The sequence below is a fragment of the Xenopus laevis genome, chromosome 4L (assembly GCF_017654675.1).
Source record: "Xenopus laevis strain J_2021 chromosome 4L, Xenopus_laevis_v10.1, whole genome shotgun sequence".
NCBI lineage: Eukaryota > Metazoa > Chordata > Amphibia > Anura > Pipidae > Xenopus > Xenopus laevis.
In genome coordinates, this window is record NC_054377.1 from 61181161 (window position 1) to 61205431 (window position 24271).

General features: G+C 40.8%; 1 protein-coding gene across 1 annotated transcript; it reads right to left on the minus strand.

Moving 5' to 3' along the window:
- Nucleotides 1-980: 980 nt before the first annotated feature.
- On the minus strand, nucleotides 981-23920 carry LOC108713647 (pyrethroid hydrolase Ces2e). Its single transcript, XM_041590219.1, has 12 exons — nucleotides 23539-23920; nucleotides 20013-20217; nucleotides 18485-18623; nucleotides 17593-17726; nucleotides 16656-16809; nucleotides 15491-15604; nucleotides 14366-14461; nucleotides 12765-12891; nucleotides 4660-4734; nucleotides 3165-3314; nucleotides 1942-2014; nucleotides 981-1417 (listed from the first exon to the last, which is right to left on the minus strand). The coding sequence occupies exons 1-12, from the start codon at nucleotides 23597-23599 to the stop codon at nucleotides 1231-1233; spliced, it is 1515 nt and encodes a 504-aa protein (XP_041446153.1). The 5' UTR covers nucleotides 23600-23920; the 3' UTR covers nucleotides 981-1230.
- Nucleotides 23921-24271: the final 351 nt, after the last annotated feature.

A 24271-nucleotide genomic window follows, 5' to 3' on the forward strand; every position in this document is an offset into this window, starting at 1 on the left:
ACAGAGTACAATTGCATCTATTAGAAAAATCAGCAGCCACTGACAATTAACAATCACTTCCAAACAAAAAGAAAGAACGAGTTGCAACTAAATATCCATTTACCTGGATAAATTAAATAAATTAAAGAGCTAAACTTCTCTTGCCTTTTGTCTTAACATTGTACTATTTTGAGTTTTAATTGGATTTAATGTTTTCGTTTAATGTTTTATATAATCTACTTTTGATTTTGCAACTAAAACGTTTTGAGTGTCATTTGCTGATAAATTTAAACTTATATAGTTGCCAACTTTATACCCTGTATTGTATTTTTAGGATATATATATATATATATATATATATATATATATATATATATATATATATATGTATATTAAGATTAATAAATTATTGTCAAAGTTTTGGCCTCAAGACATAACGTAACAAAACATTGACAATAAATTTTTCTTTATTTTCACTGCATCAGGAAGCCCTGGCGTGCATCTGTTGCTCAGAAACTTTATTTATTATGTATGAGACGGCATCCAGGCATATGTTAAATGTATATTGGGACTTTACTACTGTATATATATATATATACAGGGGTGATCCACTAATGAGGCGAGTTGAGGCACTCGCCTCAGGCGGCAGCACCCCCCTGTTTGCCAGGGGCTGCAAAAATTGCTCTCCTGGTAACTAAGAGCCACATTTCCGCTTTTCAACCCAGAAATTCGTCTCTTCTAGTGCAGAGAGCACAATCGCGTTCTCTGCACTAGCGACGTAGACCACCCCCGACCCCTCCGGTGCAACGTGGACCACCCCCGACCCCCTCGGGCACTGAAGAGGTGAGTGCCGTGAAGAGGGGTGGGTGCAGCAAAAGGAAGGTCACCTCAGGCAGCAAAATTACCAGGATCACCCCTGTATATATATATATACTTTATATATATATATATTGTCGTAGAGTGACCTTTGAGAAAGTAAGGACACAACGAAACGCGTTGGGAACAGATTTAACGGACTTTATTGATGAACAATCATTTTCTGCTAAATTGTAAGAATGAGTCCCTCCTTTTATGCTTTTTTGTAAACCTATGCTTTTGCCTGGTGTCCCTGTCTTTATGATCCTGATCCTTTATATATATATATATATATAGTTTATGTTATCTGTTACATGTTTCAATTTGGTGTCAAAGATGAGAAAATTTTATTTCTTTACAAAATAAACAAGCACGTAAATACATTATTCAAAAAATTCATAGCTCTGTATGATCATCTCTCTTTTCTCTCATCTCTTTTGTTGTTTCAGGCAGGGTGTTGGTCCAAAACTTAAATCTCTCTTCCTTTAGTCTTTGAGACATTTTCTGTTTCAAGTTCAATTCCATATAATGTTCATCTTCATCATATTTTAGCCATTCTGTCAAACCAGGCCCATTAGGATCCCTGCAAATGAAAATAGAAGCAGTGCCCTGTAATCACCAAGCATTGCATTTCTGCAGTATATGTAATCAGTATTGTATTTCTATCCTTTCAATATATTATCTTTTACTCATAATAAAGAATCATGCAACCAACCAGAAAGTACATGCAACTTGATTCTGACAAGTTATGATTTAAAGATCATGCGGTGATGACCAGTGATGATTTGAAGATAATAGTTCTACAATGCAGACAGAAGAATAGAGTTTCTGGTAATTGCTTTAATATCAGATCACTTTTAAGCAATGTCAATGTCAAGTTTTCTAAATGCAGTTTAGATTTTGTTCAATCTTTGGCTTAATCTTTAGCTGAAGATGTGAAAATCAGTCAAATCCAAAACTTGTGAATTTAGTGCATTGCAAGTTACAATGCAAGAACAGGTTATAAAAATGCAAATACATCCCATGATAGAGGAAAGCCACTCTGCAGTACTACGTATATGTTATAGATATTCGTATGGTGTATATATGTGCAGAGAAGTGCCTTACCCATATCTAGCAAAGTTAGCCCAGTATTTCATGATTTTCTTACTAAGGACTTTTTCTTCATCTGTTCCATCACCTTGAGAAGAGAGAAGTAACATCAGAGACTCTAAGGGGCTCATTTACTAACAATCAAATTTGCTTTTTTCTACGAATCTCTATAAATATGTGGTTTTCCTATTCTCTAAAAATTTTAGATTTATTAAAAGACATGTAAAGCCTACATTTTGCTACCATGTTTATAAACTGGGGATATGTTCCTCACCCAAGCCACATAATTTGTACTGCAAATACCCCCTCCATTTGCAAGCGCCATCACATTTTACTAAAACAAATAGCAGCTTTCACCCAGCGGCCATTCTGACACATCATCAGTAGCACTGACATCTGCAAACAGGATATGTATACTGTAAAGTTCTTGCAATGCAGAATGCAGGTTTACACAGGCACAACATACAGTACTTTGATAACAAGCTCTGCTGGGGTAGAGCACTATAATGGTTAAGCTGAGCTCTGGAGAGGTGGTTAGGAGAAAAAAATTGTATCGGACATCTAAATCAGAGTTTCTATGGGAACCAGTAATGTTATCTCTTCATTGGCTGTTAGACTGAAGGGTGTCTTTAGTGTTGAAAAGAATTGAGCATGTTCATTACTCAACAGCCAAAGCAAATTTCTGAGGGAGGGGGCGAGTGGGTTAGATGAGGCAAAGGATTTCTAAGTGATTAAGGGGATGCTGCAGCCTTACTGTTTACCTTTTAACAACTAGAATGGCAGGTATCTAAAGATTTCAAAGATGCTTTTCACTGATTACATTTTTGTGAACGGGGTTTACATAGCCAAGTGTAAAAACCACAAAAAAACTCTAACACAAAACTATGCCAGGTAAAAGTTGTCAAGGTCCTATAGAAGTCAATGTGAGTTGCGCTGATCTTATTGGACCATTTTAAATCAATTTGGACTTTCAGAGGTTTTCAGATTTTTATTCGCTAGGAATTGTCTGAAAAAGAGGTGTTACAGGTATTCGTATTTTTTTGATCGTTTATTGTTATTTTCTGTTTGTACTTTTTTTGTTTGGATCTTTTAATAAATCTCATGACGTTTGTGGTTTTAGAGAAAGTGAGTTTAGTCGTGGTTTCCAAAACTTTTAAAACCACTAAAATCCGACCAATGGGTCTGGGAGTTGAAAAATTCATATGTTTAGAAGTAATTTAATATACTGAGTGCCCTACCTTGAAATGTTACATCACCATTCAGGAACGGCCCACCAAGGACAAAGTAAAGTTCATCTCCGTGATCGGCTTTAACAAAATCAGCTTTTGAGTCGTCATACAGTGAAGGACGGTGCTGAAATTCATAGAAGTAAACAGGAAGCCCCGAATCTAGTGGATACAAATAAATTGTAATTTTATGTGCAGGGTTCAATTATTGTAAGGATTACAATAATGAAATCATATCAAAGCTATCACTGCATTTCTGTAATGGAAATGTGCCCTTTGATTTTATCCCTGCTGTCTAAATGAATCGAGGATTGGGCTTTCCAAACATTTGATTTTTATAGAGTCAGGAAGTTAAATAAACCTTGTAAACCTTGGTGGCTCTGCCAATTATGGTGAAACAGTTGCCAGCATAACATAATGCTGACTGGGATTACTGAATCACTGACCCCCACCCACAAGAAATGTTTATGAATGTTTATATACAATTGTTTGGGCTTCTCCAGAATTACTTATCCATCACAAATAGTGATGGGCGAATCTGTGAAAGAATTTGAGAAACACAAAAATTTTTTATATGCCCGGCTATTTTGTCCAAATACATTATAGTCAATGGGCGTCCAAATAATTTTGACGTGTGACAATTAATATACGCACAACAATTTTGACACTCAGCAATTTTTCTTTGCCACGGCAAATCTTTTGCTGGCAAGTTTTCACAGCGGCGAAACGAGGAAATACATGTGGAACTAACTGTATGCCAAAACTGACTGAGCAATGAGCAAATGATTTCTTGTCTTCCATATACCTCGGTGATAATTAGCAGTCTTGAGGGCAGGTATAACAAATAGCATGTCTCCTCCCAGTTCTAGAAAATTGTTTCTGATTTCTACTGGATCATTTGTGTCCCCAAAGTACTCTTCCATTAAGAGAGGAATTGCATCAGAACCTACACTCTGTAAGAATTAAGATAAAAGCAGCTATTACTTTATTTCCAAGCTCTGAACCACTAGTAAGTAGGTAAAACAATATAAAAAAACTTTCTACCAATTAGAGTCAGATCATCACTTATCTTTGGGCACAAAATAACTTTTACTCTGTTCTTTAACCCCCATTATATATTTGTATAGCTTATGTTTGAGGTCTAAATTTGGCTATACAAGGCCAAATCTTTGGGAAAAGGGAATAGTATGTTTCCATGGTATCTACTGCATTTAGCTTGGGAAGCAGTTGGCTTTTCAAAGTTTCTATGAAGCCTGCAGTAGTTTAAAAGGACTGTGCTGTGACCCCGGACCCCATAGAAGCCTTTTCTTGGCACATGAATGATCTTTTGCCAGACCTTGAAGTGAATGGAGCACCGGAAACTTTTCAGTGTTATCGGTTTAGGTTGATGGAGCTAATCAGTGGACACTGAGCATCCACAGTGGGTATAAGGCTTTGCATGACTGCTGTATGAACCCATTTAAAATTCAAGAAAAACATTGATTTTCAACTGGAAAGTCAGTCTTACCAATAGAGAAAAATTTAGTAGAGACAGAACGTCTGTCTTCTCCATTCCATCCATCATTCCACTGATATTGAGAAACTGTCCACAAAAGAACAAAATGGTTAAAGCAGAGCATCATGCTTTCTTTTGTTGATTAGGATACTGTTTTTTAGATGCTTATTTTAACATCAAACTACTCAATAACATAGAGATTCATAACGTGGCTGTTCAACAGTAGGGATGTAGCGAACGTCGGAAAAAAAGTTCGCGAACATATTCGCGAACTTGCGCAAAAATGCGAGCGGTTCGCGAACGGTTCGCGAACCCCATAGACTTCAATGGGAAGGCGAACTTTAACATCTAGAAAAGACATTTCTGGCCAGAAAAATGATTTTAAAGTTGTTTAAAGGGTGCAACGACCTGGACAGTGGCATGCCAGAGGGGGATCAAGGGCAAAAATGTATCTGAAAAATCTGCCTGTGTGTGCTTGGAAGAGATAGTGTAGGGGGAGAGCTGTTAGTGATTTCAGGGACAGATGATAGTAAGTTTGCTGGCTAGTAATCTGCTTGATACTGCTCTGTATTGGAGGGACAGAAGTCTGCAGGGATTTGAGGGACATTTTAGCTTAGGTAGCTTTGCTGGCTAGTAATCTACTGTTCTCTTTAAACAACTGCCATACGTTGACCTTGTAGGCATTGTTTGCCCAGTTTTTTTGGACGCAGCCACTGAAGCACAGTTGCCAGAAAAAATATGCCATAATAAATGCTGAAAATAGTCATTTTTCGCCATACGTTGACCTTGTAGACATTGTTTGCCCAGTTTTTTGGACGCAGCCACTGAAGCACAGTTGCCAGAAAAATTATGCCATATAAATGCTGAAAATATAAATTTTTTTGGTTGCAGCCACTGAAGCACAGAGGCCAGAAAAATTACGCCATATAAATGCAGAAAATATGCATTTTTTTGGTCGCAGCCACTGAAGCACAGTTGACAGAAAAATTATGCCATATAAATGCTGAAAATATAAACTTTTTTGGTTGCAGCCACTGAAGCACAGAGGCCAGAAAAATTATGCCATATAAATGCAGAAAACATGCATTTTTTTGGTCGCAGCCACTGAAGCACAGTTGACAGAAAAATTATGCCATATAAATGCTGAAAATATAAATTTTTTTGGTTGCAGCCACTGAAGCACAGAGGCCAGAAAAATTATGCCATATAAATGCAGAAAATATGCATTTTTTTGGTCGCAGCCACTGAAGCACAGTTGCCAGAAAAAATATGCCATATAAATGCTGAAAATAGTAATTTTTTGCCATATACGTTGAGTCAACGTATGGCAAAAAAATGACTATTTTCAGCATTTATATGGCATATTTTTTCTGGCCTCTGTGCTTCAGTGGCTGCGGCCAAAAAAACTGGGCAAACAATGCCTACAAGGTCAACGTCGTTGACCTTGTAGGCATTGTTTGCCCAGTTTTTTTGGCCGCAGCCACTGAAGCACAGAGGCCAGAAAAAATATGCCATATAAATGCTGAAAATAGTCATTTTTTTGGTCGCAGCCACTGAAGCACAGTTGCCAGAAAAATTATGCCATATAAATGCTGAAAATATAAATTTTTTTGGTTGCAGCCACTGAAGCACAGAGGCCAGAAAAATTATGCCATATAAATGCAGAAAATATGCATTTTTTTGGTTGCAGCCACTGAAGCACAGAGGCCAGAAAAATTATGCCATATAAATGCAGAAAATATGCATTTTTTTTGGATGCAGCCACTGAAGCACAGTTGCCAGAAAAAATATGCCATATAAATGCTGAAAATAGTCATTTTTTGCCATACGTTGACCTTGTAGACATTGTTTGCCCAGTTTTTTTGGTTGCAGCCACTGAAGCACAGAGGCCAGAAAAATTAAACCAGTAGGGTTTGCACCCTAGTTTGTAACGGTGGCGGAGGGAGGAGGAGGACGCTAAAGGACAGCTGTGTGTGGAGTCATGAGGCTTGAAGAGAAGGACAGCTGCATAGAAGTCAGAACAAGTCTTCCGGCGTGCAGTAACCCTCCGAGATCCACCCCTCATTCATTTTAATAAAGGTCAGGTAATCGACACTTTTGTGACCTAGGCGAGTTCTCTTCTCAGTTACAATCCCTCCTGCTGCACTGAAGGTCCTTTCTGAGAGCACACTTGAGGCTGGGCAAGACAAGAGGTTCATGGCAAATTGTGACAGCTCTGGCCACAGATCAAGCCTGCGCACCCAGTAGTCCAGGGGTTCATCGCTCCTCAGAGTGTCGATATCTGCAGTTAATGCCAGGTAGTCCGCTACCTGCCGGTCGAGGCGTTCTTTGAGGGTGGATCCAGAAGGGTTGTGGCGCTGCCTTGGACAGAAAAACATTTGCATGTCTGACGTTACAGACTGGCCAAAGGGCTTTGTCCTTGCAGGTGTGCTCGTGGCAGGATTACTGGCACCTCTGCCCCTGGAATGTTGATGAGTTCCTGAAGTGACATCACCCTTAAAAGCATTGTACAACATGTTTTGCAGGCTGGTTTGTAAATGCCGCATCTTTTCGGACTTGTGGTATGTTGGTAACATTTCTGACACTTTATGCTTGTACCGAGGGTCTAGTAGCGTTGCGACCCAGTACAGGTCCTTCTCCTTAAGCCTCTTGATACGGGGGTCCTTCAACAGGCATGACAGCATGAAAGACCCCATTCTCACAAGGTTGGATGCAGAGCTATCCATCTCCGCTTCCTCATTATCAAGGACTGCATCATCCACGGTCTCCTCCCCCAGCCACGTACAAGACCAGGGGTCCCCAAAAGGTCACCACTAGCCCCCTGGGAAGCCTGCTCCTGTTGGTCCTCCTCCTCCTCCTCCACAAAGCCACCTTCCTCCTCTGACTCCACTTCTGGCACCTCTCCCTGCGTTGCAGCAGGTGCCTGGGTTCGTTCTGGTGATTCCGACCAGAAATCGTGCGCTTCCAGCTCCTCGTCACGCTGGTCTACAGCCTCATCTGTCACTCGTCGCACGGCACGCTCCAGGAAGAAAGCGAAGGGTATTAGGTCGCTGATGGTGCCTTCGGTGCGACTGACCATATTTGTCACCTCTTCAAAAGGTCGCATGAGCCTGCAGGCATCGCGCATAAGCACCCAGTAACGGGGGAAAAAAATCCCCAGCTGTGCAGATCCAGTCCTACCACCCAGTTCAAAAAGGTACTCGTTGACGGCCCTTTGTTGTTGCAGCAGACGTTCCAACATAAGGAGCGTTGAATTCCAGCGAGTCTGGCTGTCAGAAATCAAACGCCTGACTGGCATGTTGTAGCGCTGCTGAATGTCAGCAAGGCGTGCCATGGCTGTGTAGGAACGTCTGAAATGGGCCGACACCTTTCTGGACTGGGTGAGAACGTCCTGGAATCCTGGGTACTTGGAGACAAAACGTTGGACTATTAAATTTAACACATGTGCCATGCAGGGCACATGTGTTAAATTGCCTAGTCTCAACGCTGCCAACAGATTGCTTCCATTGTCACACACCACTTTTCCGATCTGCAGTTGGTGTGGGGTCAGCCACCGATCGGCCTGTGACTGCAGAGATGACAGGAGTACAGATCCGGTATGGTTTTTGCTTTCCAGGCACGTCATCCCCAAGACAGCGTGACAACGGCGTACCTGGCACGTCGAATAGCCTAGGGGGAGCTGGGGGTGCACAGGTGTGGAGGAGGAGAAGGAGGACCCAGCAGCAGAGTAAGAAGAAGAAGAAGACGAGGTAGAGAGCGATGGAGGAGTAGAGGTGGTGGCAGAACCGCGTGCAATCCGTGGCGGTGACACCAACTCCACTGTTGTTGTTGAGCTACCCATTCCCTGCTTCCCAGCCATTACCAAGTTCACCCAGTGGGCAGTGTAGGTGACATACCTGCCCTGACCATGCTTGGAGGACCATGCGTCAGTAGTCATATGGACCTTTGGCCCAACACTAAGTGACAGAGATGCGGTAACTTGGCTCTGCACATGTTGGTACAGGTGTGGTATTCCCTTTTTAGAAAAAAAATTGCGGCTGGGTACCTTCCACTGCGGTGTCCCAATTGCTACAAATTTGCGGAAGGCCTCAGAGTCCACCAGCTGGTATGGTAAAAGCTGGCGGGCTAAGAGTGCAGACAAGCCAGCTGTCAGACGCCGGGCAAGGGGGTGACAGTCAGACATTGGCTTCTTACGCTCAAACATGGCCTTCACAGAAACTTGGCTGGTGGCAGATGACTGGGAATGGGAACAGGTGGTCAAGGTGGAAGGCGGAGTGGAGGGTGGTTCAGACGGGTCAAGGAGAGCAGAGGTAGAGCAGTAAGATGCTGGACCAGAAGGAGTGTGGCTTTTAGTTTGCCTGTTGCCTTTGAGGTGTTGCTCCCAAAGTGCTTTGTGCTTGCCGCTCATGTGCCTTCGCATAGAAGTTGTACCTATGTGGCTGTTGGGCTTACCAAGGCTCAGTTTCTGACTGCACTCATTGCAAATTACAATGCTTTTGTCAGAGGCACACACATTAAAAAAATCCCACACTGCTGACTTTTTGGAAGTGTGCGATCTGGCGGTAACAGTAGAAGTTGGCGGAGTTGGCGGTATTGGCGGCAATGGCGGGTGCGTTGGCCGGCTGAACACAGGTGCCGATACATGTTGTTGCCCTGCTGATCCCTGCGGGCTGTCCTCCCTGCTTCTTCTAAGTCTTATTCTCCTACTGCCTCTCTGACTCTCCGTCTCTCCATCTGAACTACCCTCCTCTTGCTCTCTTCTACTAGGCACCCACAAAACATCAATCTCCTCATCATCATTCTCCTCAGATGCATCAATTTCTTCTGACACATCACAGAAGGAAGCAGCAGCGGGGACCTCCTCCTCATCACTCATTATGTCCATCTCTATCGTGTTCTCTGCCAGAATTAAATCTGGTGTAAGGTCCTCATCTCCTTCATCTTCTTCTGGCAATAATGGTTGCGCATTACTCAGTTCAAGAAACTCATTGGAAAATAACTCCTCTGACCCCAGTGAAGAAGGGGCACCGGTGGTGGAGGAAGTGTTACGTGGGGTGGCCATAGCAGGTGGAGGATGAGGAGGATGTTGTGGTAAAGTTAGAAACGGTAGAGGATGGGGTGTGCTGTGTAAGCCAGTCAACTACCTCTTCAGCATTTTGGGAGTTCAGGGTCATTGGCTTTTTAAAACTGGGCAATTTGCTAGGGCCACAGGATTGCATAGCAGCACGGCCCCTAGCACGGCCTCTGCGTGGCGGCCTGCCTTTGCCTGGCATTATTTTTAAAAAAACAACAACAACAACAAAAACTCAGTTGGTTTTTCTGGAAACGATAATACACACAGCTAGATGGCGGGTTGAAGAAAACAGTGTGCAAATAATGCCTACAAGGTCAACGTATACACTACTACAGCGGTGGATACGGATTACGTAAAATATATGAATGCTGCTTGAAAAAAAGTAACTCAAGTGGTTTTTCTAGAGACGATAATATTATCAATATTTAGACAAAATGTGAACAAGGTCACACAGCTCGATGGCGGGTTGAAGAAAACAGTGTGCAAATAATGCCTACAAGGCCAACGTATACACTACTACAGCGGTGGATACGGATTACGTAAAATATATGAATGCTGCTTGAAAAAAGTGACTCCGGTGTTTTTTCTGGAGACGGTAATATTATGGATATTTAGACAGAATGGGAACAAGGTCACACAGCTCGATGGCGGGTTGAAGAAAACAGTGTGCAAATAATGCCTACAAGGTCAACGTATACACTACTACAGCGGTGGATACGGATTACGTAAATATATGAATGCTGCTTGAAAAAAAGTAACTCAAGTGGTTTTTCTAGAGACGATAATATTATCAATATTTAGACAAAATGTGAACAAGGTCACACAGCTCGATGGCGGGTTGAAGAAAACAGTGTGCAAATAATGCCTACAAGGCCAACGTATACACTACTACAGCGGTGGATACGGATTACGTAAAATATATGAATGCTGCTTGAAAAAAGTGACTCCGGTGTTTTTTCTGGAGACGGTAATATTATGGATATTTAGACAGAATGGGAACAAGGTCACACAGCTCGATGGCGGGTTGAAGAAAACAGTGTGCAAATAATGCCTACAAGGTCAACGTATACACTACTACAGCGGTGGATACGGATTACGTAAAATATATGAATGCTGCTTGAAAAAAAGTAACTCAAGTGGTTTTTCTAGAGACGATAATATTATCAATATTTAGACAAAATGTGAACAAGGTCACACAGCTCGATGGCGGGTTGAAGAAAACAGTGTGCAAATAATGCCTACAAGGCCAACGTATACACTACTACAGCGGTGGATACGGATTACGTAAAATATATGAATGCTGCTTGAAAAAAGTGACTCCGGTGTTTTTTCTGGAGACGGTAATATTATGGATATTTAGACAGAATGGGAACAAGGTCACACAGCTCGATGGCGGGTTGAAGAAAACAGTGTGCAAATAATGCCTACAAGGTCAACGTATACACTACTACAGCGGTGGATACGGATTACGTAAAATATATGAATGCTGCTTGAAAAAAAGTAACTCAAGTGGTTTTTCTAGAGACGATAATATTATCAATATTTAGACAAAATGTGAACAAGCTCACACAGCTCGATGGCGGGTTGAAGAAAACACTGTGCAAATAATGCCTACAAGGCCAACGTATACACTACTACAGCGGTGGATACGGATTACGTAAAATATATGAATGCTGCTTGAAAAAAGTGACTCCGGTGTTTTTTCTAGAGACGATAATATTATCAATATTTAGACAGAATGGGAACAAGGTCACACAGCTCGATGGCGGGTTGAAGAAAACAGTGTGCAAATAATGCCTACAAGGCCAACGTATACACTACTACAGCGGTGGATACGGATTACGTAAAATATATGAATGCTGCTTGAAAAAAGTGACTCCGGTGTTTTTTCTGGAGACGGTAATATTATGGATATTTAGACAGAATGGGAACAAGGTCACACAGCTCGATGGCGGGTTGAAGAAAACAGTGTGCAAATAATGCCTACAAGGCCAACGTATACACTACTACAGCGGTGGATACGGATTACGTAAAATATATTATGGCTGCTTGAAAAAAGTGACTCCGGTGTTTTTTCTGGAGACGGTAATATTATGGATATTTAGACAGAATGTGAACAAGGTCACACAGCTCGATGGCGGGTTGAAGAAAACAGTGTGCAAATAATGCCTACAGGGCAAATAATGCCTAAAAGGTCAACTTATACACTACTACAGCGGTAGTAAAATAAAAAAAAGTAAAATAAAAAAAAAATGAATATTAAAAAAAAAAATTAAAGTTGGTGCTGCTGAACTACTAGGAGCAGCAGATTAGCACACCAGTCCCACTCCCCAACACTGCTAGACTAATAGCACTGGGCTCTTATAGTAGTAGTAGTAGTATTAGTAGTAGTAGTAGTAGTAAAACAACAAAAAAATAAATAAAAGCAGTCCTTACAAGGACTACTGTTATTGCAGCAGTCAGCAGATGAGATCAGAAGCAGGACAGCTGCCCACTGCAGCTACATACAGAGCACTGCAGTAGAAGGTAGATTACTAGCCAGCAAAGCTACCTAAGCTTAAATGTCCCTCAAACCCCTGCAGACTTCTGTCCCTCCAATAACAGAGCAGTATCAAAACGATTACTAGCCAGCAAACTTTCAACTGTCCCTGAAATCACTAACAGGCAGCAGCTCTCTCCCTACACTATCTCTTCAGCACACACAGGCAGAGTGAAAAAACGCTGCAGGGCTTCGGTTTTTATAGGGAAGGGGAGTGGTCCAGGGGAGAGCTTCCTGATTGGCTGCCATGTACCTGCTGGTCTGGGGTGAGAGGGCAAAAAAAAGCGCCAACAATGGCGAACCCAAAATGGCGAACGTCGCGCGACGTTCGCGAACTTCCGGCGAGCGCGAACACCCGATGTTCGCGCGAACAAGTTCGCCGGCGAACAGTTCGCGACATCTCTATTCAACAGTGACTGATAAGGGATCATTTCTGACCACAAGCACAGTTGTGCAAATTTCCCAGCAGTTGTTGCATACAAAAATTTCAATCATTCAAGTTACTTGTGTCAACATGTGCTCCTTGAACTTCCATATAGGGAACAGGATTGCTTTCCTTTGCAGCTAAGATTTCTTCTGCAGGCTTGGGAAGGAATATTCCATCTACACAGACAGGTAAGATTGTGAATCCCTGTACAGGTATAATAATAATAAAATCAGAACAATTAATACATTATATTTCTGGTCAACTTAGAGTGGTTTATGGCCCCAAGAAGGGATGGTTAACTGTTTAAGCTCCACATGTTTTAGCAGTTATCCTCAATTAGAGTGAAATACTTTAGATGAGATATAAGTGGAGAAAGCATAAAACTACAGGCATGCTAGGCAAATTTGCACTTGGGCAGTAACCCATGGCAACAAGTCACAATTTTGTTTTCATTGTTGAACCTGCCGCTGGCTGGAAAAAACTAAGCACTGATACATCTATCATTTACATGGTTTCCTTTTCAAGGTAAACTTGTTAAAAGTTGGACTCATTAGAGGTGCAGGACAGGGATGTGTTTTAAGGACCAGTAACATCAAAAACATTTTTGACAAAATTCATTAGTATACATTGAAAAAAAAAGTACAAAACTTTAAAATTGCGAAGTTTTTATTAAGAAATAACTCCGCTTGCGCTCCTCTTCAGAAAAACGTGATCAGGCAATTCATCATGTGGCGCTTGATTTCTCCTCCCTGCTTTCCTTATAGGAGATAGATATGCATGAGAAATTGAGCGCCACACGCTGGATTGGGGCCCTATCGCCTTATCTGAAGAGGAACGCACGCAGAGTTTCGGTACGTTATTTCTTAATAAAGGCTTTGCGATTTTAAAGTTTAATTTGTCTTGGTGGGGTTTTTTTTCGTTAGTATACTAACAAATTTTGTTTTTAAAAAAAAATTATGTTACTGGTCTTTTAAGGTGATGTGAGAGAGTGTGCCAGAACAGCTGCTAAGGGGGAGGTGGCCCACCTTGAAGCCTGATGCCCTTGAGGTGGGTGTTATGGAGATGGGAGGGACAGACAGATGCAAAGAAGCAGGGAGGGGCTTGAGGAGGGCACTGATGGGTGGAATAGGTAAAGAGGGGATTGGAGAGGTGTCTGCCTGCTGGGGGAAGCTTGACATAATCCTAAAACGTGTCTCTAGTACTGGTGAGTGGCAGAGAACACAGCAAGCTCGATGGAATCAGGAGACATGAATGAAAACACAAGCAGAACCTGGAAAAACAAGAAAATGCTCTGTACTTCAGAAAGGGCAAAGTGTCCACTCAGGCCAGGGCCTACCAGAAAAAAATACCAGTACCCCTACAGACCAGTCCAATACTGGTTTAGATACATGACTGCATTGTACAAGCCACTAAAGGAGCAAAATCTTTATTAGTAATGTTCTTCCTAACTATAATAAACAGAAATAAAGGTATACCTATATCATTTGCCATAATTCGATGTGGTAACCCATAGTTGCCACAAAGATGTTTGCTTTTATACATGTTACTAGTAAATGCTACCTGCTGTTTGGTTGCTATGAGGTACTGCATCTGGACAAACGTAGTGCCTTTTATTACAACACCTCTATTAAACACATTGTTTATTTAATCATAAAAGCTTAGGTGTACATTTTCTTACCATAGCTACAGTAATTTCCAACATCTCATCTTCTGTTTTATTTTTCAGACAGTTTAGAATAAGAGGTAAATCACACTCAGATATATTGGCAATCAGCTGCAAAAATAAAAAAGTGAATGTCTTACTTGAGGACAACCTGAAATCACAAATAGATATCTGTATACGTAAATGTGAACTTTGCCATAAAAATGGTCCATCTATATAGGCTGTAATTTAGTATGTGTTCATAAAAAAATTAACAGAATGTTAGAACTTTTTTTTACAAATGCCATATGAATTAATTACTCTGCTCCAGGGGTGCTTCGCCAATGAGGCGACTTGAGACTGTCGCCTCAGACAGCAGTGCCCCACTAGGTACCAGGGGCATCAAAAATGCCACTCCTGGTACTTTAAGAACCGAATTTCCGGTTTTCAATCCGGACATTCGGCTCTTCTAGCGCAGAGAGCGCAGTTAGGCTCTCTGAACTAGTGCACTGGCCCTCTCTGCTGCCCCGGTGGAACCCCCCGGACCCCCTCAGGCGCAAAAAGGTAAGCGCACGGGGGAGGGGGTGGCAGCAACTGCTGCTGCCTTGGGCGGCGGAGGGGCCAGGATTGCCCCTGCTCTGGTTTGCTTTCTGCCAATATCAACTTGTGCTTGCATGTTAAGGGTCAGGCCACACAGGGCGTTTTGGGGAGATTTGGTCACCTGGCGACTAATCGCCTCGTTTTTGTGGCAACCAATCTCTCCAAACGCCTTCCCTTCACTCTGCGCCGGCTAAAATGAAAAAACTCCAGTTCTTATCACACGCGGCGATTCGTTTTCTGAAGTTGCCCGAAGTTTCCTCATGAGGCAACTTTGAGCTACTCCAGAAAATGAACTGCCGCGTGTGATTAGCACTGGCGTTTTTTTATTTTAAGCCGGCGCAGAGTCAGGGAAGGCGTTTGGGGAGATTGGTCGCCGCAAAGACGAGGCGACTAGTCACCAGGTGACCAAATCTCCCCAAAACGCCCAGTATGGACTTACCCTAAAGTGTTTAAAACAATCTGGTGTATGGTATTATTATATATGTCATTATGATGTAATATGGTGCACGAATAATTATATGTTAAAGCATGATAGATCTTGTAACTAATGAAGAAACTTACATCTCGACCATAAAGAACATCTTCAGTTTGATGGACCATCAGATTAGGAAATATTGCAACCCCACTCTCAGCTATAGCTCTGTGGAACAGACCTTTTGATAGGGGAGATAATATCTAAAAAAAAGTAAATTGTAAAAATGAACAGTATCTGAACAGAAACTATGTTACTGTAAAGTTTCAATCAGATTAATGTATCATTGCTTGATTTTATTAGTAACTAATATGTTGCGACTGAAAGGCCAAAGACAGTTTAAAACAAGTTTAATTTGTAATATTTCTCTCTCAATATTTATTTCCAATAAACTACTACAGCTTTGGGGACAAATATGACTCTGGTGCAGGACTTTTACAGATGCAAATGCTTAAATGGTCACAAAAGTGCTGGTCTAATTTGGGCAGAGATTCAACCAGCTCCAAATTGCACAGCAAATTACCTTTTTTGCTGATGGATTTTTAATGGCAAGGCTACTAGTAGAAAGGTTTTGATCTATATCCAAACTAAACAAACTGGAGAAATCACTATGTTTTGGCACATAAGAAATCAGCTGGACATTGTTCCAACTAAATTTATAGTTCATACTACAGGACATACTACATACTAACAGACTCTTTTTGCACGCCATCTTCTGTATGGTAGAATATTTTCTACAAATAAATAAATAAGCAGCCACAGCTCATCTTCATATTTTGTTGTTTTTGACCATCTTGGTCTCTCATACAGTTTTGTCAATTGGGACAAATTGGTTGTGTATTGTACAGGTGTGACCACCTTAAAGGGGAACTATCACGGAAATTAAAATTTAATATAAGCTTCATATACTGAAATAATATTGATACTAAATACAATCAATTAAAAATTCTGAATCGTTTCTGAAATAATCAACTGATGCTGAGAGGGGGAAACTGAAGAATAACTTGATTTTTTCAGAAACAAGCCAGAATTATTAATTGATTATATTTAGAAAGTTTATTATTTTAGTTTGAGGAAGCTTATATTCAATTTTTATTTTCGCCATAGTTCGCCTTTATTCTGGTTATGTTGTCATTGCTTCTGCTTTGCTACGTCAACCCATATTACTATAACTACAGAGACAAATGCAGTTTTCTGATGAAATACAAATAAACATAAAAAAATTCCAGTTACAAATTGTAAAGACATACGTACATGGGCAGAAACACTCAGGCCACCTGCTGATTCTCCGAATATGGTGACTGACTGTGGGTCACCTCCGAACTCCTTAATGTTTTCCTGAACCCACTGAAAAGCGGCAACTTGATCCAGAAGTCCCAAATTTGCTTGCACTTCCTTATCACCAGTACTGAGAGTGAGGGAAAAACAAAAGTCACACTGGAAAGTTTAAAAAGTTTTTTTAAAACCTTATTGTACTACCAATGCATAGCTGACCAACTGGCACTGATGAACCATGTACTTTGCTCCAATCACAATCTAGAATAAATTACAGGGCCACTATATTCTCAAGAACAAAACAAAATTTGGCAACATGACAGGCGTGGCTTAAGGTAGCCATAGACTTTAATTATGATCTTTCCAGGAAAGATTGTTTGTTTCAATACACACGTGTAGAGCTGAATCGTCAGATATACAGGTAGAAACAATATAATTCTACCTGTCTGACAATTCAGCACTGATGTTCGGGTGGCTTCAAATTTTCCAGCCAGCCAGATCGACGAGCCGACTGATATCCAAGTCTTCTGTCGATATCGGCCGTCTCATCTCCCACCATACGCACACCGAATATTGTATGAAAATGTGTTAATTCCATACATGCGTCAATGGCCACCTTAAGTCAGGCAGATAGTTGGAATAACTTGTGCTGTGCTCCTCTCTTAACATAATCCATTTCACTGATCCTAAGGTTAAATCACCATATCACAACCAGAACAGTATAACTCAATGAAGACTAAATGACATCTGCAACAGATGGCACCTTCAAAGCAACAGCACTTCAAAACTAAACAGAAACTGGGTATACAGGATGAATAGAGAAAAGACATCATCAAAAAGACTTTATATACATGGACAGAGATGTGCCAGGATGAAAACTGATTAACAAACACAACAAATATGCAGTAAATTTTACCTAAAAAATCCTAGAGGTCCGAGTCTGTATTGAATTGACACCATTACAATATTTTCATAGGCACTTAAAGCAGAGCCATCATAAAGTGATGCATATCCGATAGCCAGTCCTCCTCCATGGATAAACACCATGACCTGTACAAAAAGGAACATTTATTTTAGAGAATCAACTAAATGTTGCAAAATAGTAAGAGTTTATGGTGGCCATACACGGAGAGATTCACGGAGAGATCCACTCGTTTGGCGACCTTGAGGTGGGCAATATCGGGCTGAACCGATCGTGGGCCCTAGGGCCCAACGATCGGATCCTAACAAACGGGAACGGGCGGTCGGATCTCGGGACCGCATCAACGAACAGATGCGGCCGCGATCCGACGGGATTTTTAGTCCCATCTGATCGAGATCTGCCTGACTTTCGGGGAAGCCCGTCGGGGTCCTCCATACACGGGCCAATAAGCTGCCGACTCGGTCTGTCGGTAGCTTTTATCGGCCCGTGTATGGCCACCTTTAGAGTCAACAATTACTGAGCTGCCAGACTCAAACACCAGAGACAGGAACATTCAACTTTAAACTTAGATTTAGGAAAAACAGTAAAAAATAAATAATGGAAAGTAATTGAAAAAAAGTCTTTATTTCTGGGGAACAATCTAAAAACAACTGAACTGAAAAAAGTGTTTGGAAGATGAACAACCCCTGGGCCATGAATATGTAAAGATTTGAAGTGATTATGCAAGTATATGAAATATGAAAGCTTTGCTAAAAATTATGTGGCTCCATGATTAAATTATACAAATAGTCATATCAAGTAGCCACTAAATATTTATTTATTTTTATATTCTTGGTTAAAATAAAGATTTACGAAACATATGCAGATATGCATGTGTTCAACTTACAGGTAGCTTGGAATTCTTCTCTCTGTCAGCTGGAGTGAAGATATTTAGGTACAGGCAATCCTCTAAAATAGGGGGCAGCACAGCATTTGCCTTGAATATAGTCACAGAATGTTCCATTATTATTGGATTTTGTAAACACCTGGAAAATACCGAAAACACCACTGCATTGATATAATAGGCATGGGCTTGTTTTAGAGAAGTCACAGAAGCCTGTTGAGGAGGAAACATAGGTATGAAATATATAAGAGTACATTTATGACTGCAAGTGCATTGAGAACAGTGCAATTTTGAGCTCTTTTTTATCATTGTTAGAGTCGCATGGGGGACTTGTGCATGGCACAATTGTTGCCCATGTATTAATATTATGAAATTGCACTTGCATTCACAATTAATCAGACGCATTTGCTCTGTAAGTTTGGTTGGCGTCATTTCTGGTCGCATGAGAGTGACAGGTACATCTGATTTTTTAGATGAAAGTGACTGACATGAAATATTAGCAAACGCAATTGTACTTGCCATCATAAATGACCCCTATATTGTGTAACCGCTGTATTCATTTACTAATATAAGTGCTGCAGCAGTGCACTCACCCATATGCAATGAGCTTCTAGTTACTGCTTGTTATGGGTGACTCAACTAATGCAAAATAATATAAATTTAGATAACTTGCTTCGATTTGCTTTCACAATAAAGCTTCTTCGCAGTTTAGCAACCACAGGGCCGGATTTACATAGTGAGCACCCCTAGGCCCGCTGATGTTCAAGGCCGGTGTCCCCTCCCTTTTATTCGCACAAAATTTCATCATCAGGACTGGAGCAATGGGGATTGGCGAATAGGAAATTTAAAAAAATATTTTATCCCCTATGAGTGTGGTTGGGCAGCATGCCGCCCCCTAAAATCCTGCTGCCCCAGGGCCGGGCCCTAGGCCAGAAACCTGCGCGGAACCAATTTCTAAGACCCGAACCCGCAGCCCGCGACCCGAACCGCAATCTGCATATTTTCCGACTTTGATCTGCTACCCGGACCCGCAACTGCCTTATCCGCAACCTGACCCGCAACCCACCGACCACCATCAAACAGGAAGTGATGGTGCTGCAAACCGGAAGTGACGTCATCAAAAGTGGGTGGGGACAGAAACAAGTTTTGTAAAACTTTAAAAGGAGTAAAATATTGACAATATTACATAAGATAAGAAATTTAGATGAGACCCGCAACCCGCAAACCCTGCGACTATACGCGCACCTGAAAATCCTCCCCATATTCTGCTGGGTGCCTGATTTTTTTGCAGGTAACTCGTGGGTACCCAACTCGATGCAGGACTCTACCCTAGGCCCAGGCCTTTCCACAAATCCGAGCCATTAGCAGACATATTTTCCATGTTTGTGTTCTTTCATCTTGAACCTGACTCTTTTTGAACAAAGTTTATAGAGTAGAAAAAAAATCTAATTACAGTAGTTCATCATAAATGAAAACAGTTTAAAAGATAGTATTATCGTTTAAATATAACTGCAATGCTAGAGGAACTTACATGGGTGGAGGTGCCGTGGCTTCCTTGACAGAGCTCCATGGCTCCGGTGGCTGTGGCTCAGCATATCTCAGTGGTCCAGTAGGGGGCTTTGCAAAGGGAACGCCCATAAAAGCATGAACTGATCGGTCTGTTCCCTTTACATCCACTGTTTTTCCAAGGAGCTGCCCATACTTTGTAGTCACCAATGGCTTTACATTTTTTTGGCCTAAAAGCACAGTGCAGGAAGTAAACGATGTGCAAAGTAAAAGCATAGGTTATTATAGTTTAGGAACATGAGGAGATAGCAGTTCTGTAAAACCTCTATGGCAGGCTTAAAGTATTGATGTGCCAACTTATGAATCAGTTCTAAAGTTCTAGTAACCCATTGTACTGAATCAGTTGGTAACATTTACTAGTTACAATGGTTTCTATAATTGGTATAAACTGTGTGACTTTTATTACACTCTTTGGGGCAAATTTACTAAAGGGCGAAGTGACTAACGCTGGTGAAAATTCGCCAGCGTAACGTCATTTCGGGACTTCGCCAATTTAATAATGGTCGCTGGCGTAACTTCTCTAGCGAAGGAGATAGACTCTAGTGGTACTTCGCTCCCTAACGCCAGGCGAATTTGCACTAAGATGCGGATTTTACTGAACGTTACCTCTTGCGCCAGACTTTCTTTCAAAACCTCAGACCAGGCGAAGTGCAATAGAGTAGATAGGAGTTCCTCAAAAAATAGTTGACAATTTTTTGTCCCAAAAAAACTCTAGCGTCTTTTCCTTTTTTCAGGGTGATAGGCTGCAAAAGAGCGTACATTTTTTGGGGTAACCAGCTTCCCCCCTACATTTCCTAACACATGGCACATAAAATATACACTGGGCTCATGTGTAGGGCAATATAACAACTCCCTGGACGCAACTTTGGATTTTAGTGAATTAGTGTTGTCAAGGCGAATCTACGCCTGGAGAAGTGTTGTGCTTTGAGCGAGGCCGTCGCTGGCGAATTTTCGGAGGTTAGTGAATTTGCCCCTTTCAGATGCTATTTATCACCACTAGGTTTCCTGTTTAAGACAGCCCAGTTCACTGTAATTGCCTGCTCAGGCACAGGAGGCCCATTATCATTACGCATTGGTTAAACCAGTATTGCACATAATTGCATTATAATACACAAGAGCCATGAATATCCTGTAAATTACTGTATATCCTTATAAACAGTGCTTAGTGGTGTCATCGGTTATAATCGGAGCTTAGTGATGTCATTTCTGTCACATGACTCACTGAAACGTGTGTATTATAATAAATAAGGTACTGCAAAATATGAGGATATTAGAAGTCACCTCGGAGTTTCATGACCTGTATAAAAACACTTGACCTTGAGCCTCGTGTTTTTATATGGTCATGGAAGTCCTCGGTAACTTCTAATATCCTTATATTTTCCAAGAGGGGGTACTTTATTCACTATATAACTTGCATTACACTACCATGATGACCACCACCCCCCATCCCTAAGCGAAGCAACTGACCTATATGACATGTTTAACAGACAAAAGCAAGTGGTTACTACAGCCTTTCACTGCATAATATCCTTAATAACATTTATACAAATACTGCAAAAATAAAAAGGTTTGCATTTTACTGATCCACATGCTTTGCTTTTGTACCATTAATTCATTACTTTGTTTTTATCATTTGATTCCCTGACAAGTATTCAACTTAATTTTGTATAAAATAATGTCACATGGTTGCATAGATTTTCCTTGCCTTGATACTTGGTATATGCTGTTTTCATGTATCTACCACCTCTGGACCAGTTAGCTGCAGCCTGAGGATTTTGGGGGTAGTTTATGGGGGAGAGAAGAGGTTGCTTAGTGATTACCGGGGGGGGGGTGAAGGAGACAAGAGAGATTGAAAAGAGCTACAGGCACATATGTGAGCAGAATGTGCAATAATATACTTGCTTTGTGCTAAACACAGATACTGCTTTTTACGTTGAAGATTCTTAAAGGGGAACTATCGTGAAAATGAAAATTTAATATAAGCATCAGCATACTGAAATAAGAAACTTTCTAATTACAATCAATTAAAAAAAATTGTTTCAGGAGTTGGGTGTCAGATGAATGATCTAATATATCTTATAGGGGGCTCCATTTGCCTAGAAGATGTATTAGAGCTCACTCTATTAAAATCACCAGAAATGCTGTCTCTCTTCATGCAGGATGTGTGCAAAAGGCAGTTATTTTGTTAGGTTTGTTTGTACTGAAATCAGTTATTTAAATGATAATACATCTGTTAGGAAAGGGGGCCCACTACAAGATATATTGGATCATTCAGCTGACACCCAACTGCTGCATGAAGACAGAATGAAGAGAAAAAGATGCTGAGAGAGGAATAGTGAACATAAACTTGATTAATTTATAAACAATGCAGAATATTTAATTGATTGTATTTAGAAAGTTTCTTACTTCAGTATGAGAAAGCTTATATTAAATTTTCATTTTCGCGACAGTTCCCCTTTAAATAAATCAAACCTTTTCTTTTTGCTTTAGGTAAAATGTACTCATTCTGCAAATTTTAAATATAAGCATATATATTTATTATTAGGCATTGAATGATTGGTGCACTTGTCTGTGCTATTAGTTTAAATGCATGAGCTGGCCTCATACAGGCCAATTGCTGAACAATCATACAGTCGAACAACAGAGATCAAAGGGGTTATTTACTAATGGTGTGCGGTGCAAAGTGCAAAAAAATCTCAAGCTGCCATATTTTTTCGCAGCCTGTCCCATCATTAGTGCCAACAAGCACATTTCCTTACACTTCCTAACAAATACAACATTCCCTGTATATATATTACAGTAAGGCACATAGGTCTTCCCCATCCCGCCTCCTACTTCTTCTAACTTGAGCTGTATTTAGAAGCCCAAGGCAGGGAGCACTAGAAGGCACATAGTACTAAGTAGCCCTGCTCTTGCCAGTGATGCAGACTTCACTTTGTGGCAGATTTATATTCCAGAAGAACTCAGCAATATACTGGATAAATGAGCACTAACGGTGGTGATTTTGCTCCCTTAGTGCATTTGTAAAAGCATCTGGGGCTTTTGTAAATGACAGATTTCCAAAATGAGCTAATCTATCTGATGGATCTATCATGGGTCTTTTTGTTTGCCCCACAATGTTGTTAGAATCATGGTATTATGAACATGTATGTAATACAGACACCATATTCACATAACCCAATTTTGCTTTTCAAGTGATTTTTAGTATTGTACTAAACATTTCTATATGCAAAAAAGAATTCTTACAAAGGATTCCTAGCATAATAATCAGCTTTGACTACATTCGTTATTTACTGTAATTTCATTATGATCAACACATCAAACTGATTAGACCTCTTTCTCCCATCACACTATCATGCCATACACCATTTATAGTTTCCTATGAGATGCTAGAGCACAGATTACACACATGCACACTATATTTAGTATGGGTTTTACAACTCTGCAATGGATTGAGGTCTGTGTCATTTCTTGTAATTTGCATCTCTCACCTGCTCCATAGATTTCCAGGGTTGCACAGCACAAGAGAAACACTTTTATCAGGGATCCCATTGCAGAAAGCAGCAGGAAACCACAGCACTTTGCTGAACGAACACTGCAGATTCCACACACAAGGGAAAGAAACCGTTCTCAAAATTGCTCACTAAAAAATATACTCATTTTGAGCTTACAGCAACCGGACTTTGGAAACAAGTATCAGACAATAAACTGTGTGCTGTTTTCTGTAGTATCTCATGGAAGATCTGTAACTTGAATTCTTATTGTGGGAGTGTTTCTTCCACCTACTAGTGTTCTTCTAGCACAAATGTGCACTTGTGTATTCCATACAACTGTATTTCCCTTATTTACATAACCTTTGTTTTCCTAATCGGCTTACAGAAATAGTTGCAGTTCTTCCAGAGACCCTTAAAGGAGAACTAAACCCAAAAAATTAATATGGCTAAATGCCATGTTTTATATACTGAACTTATTTTACCAGCCTAAAGTTTCAGCCTCTCAATAGCAGTAATGATCCAGGACTTCAAACTTGTCACAGGGGGTCACCATCTTGAAAGTGTCTGCAACACTCACATGCTCAGTGGGCTCTGAGTAGCTGTTGAGAAGCTAAGCTTAGGGGTCGTCACAAATTATCAAGCAGAAAATGAGGTTGGCCTAATATAAACTGATGCTACAGGGCTAGGTTGAAAACAATGACTTGTTAATTACCAATGCCACCCAAAAGTA

Coding starts and splice junctions, on each gene's coding strand:
- LOC108713647 (XM_041590219.1), bottom strand. CDS start 23,599: ATGGGATCCCTGATAAAAGTGTTTCTCTTGTGCTGTGCAACCCTGGAA. Junction 17,727..18,484: donor AGAAGAATTCCAAGCTACCT/GTAAGTTGAACA, acceptor CTTTTTGTACAG/GTCATGGTGTTTATCCATGG. Junction 16,810..17,592: donor GGACCTCTAGGATTTTTTAG/GTAAAATTTACT, acceptor CCTCACTCTCAG/TACTGGTGATAAGGAAGTGC.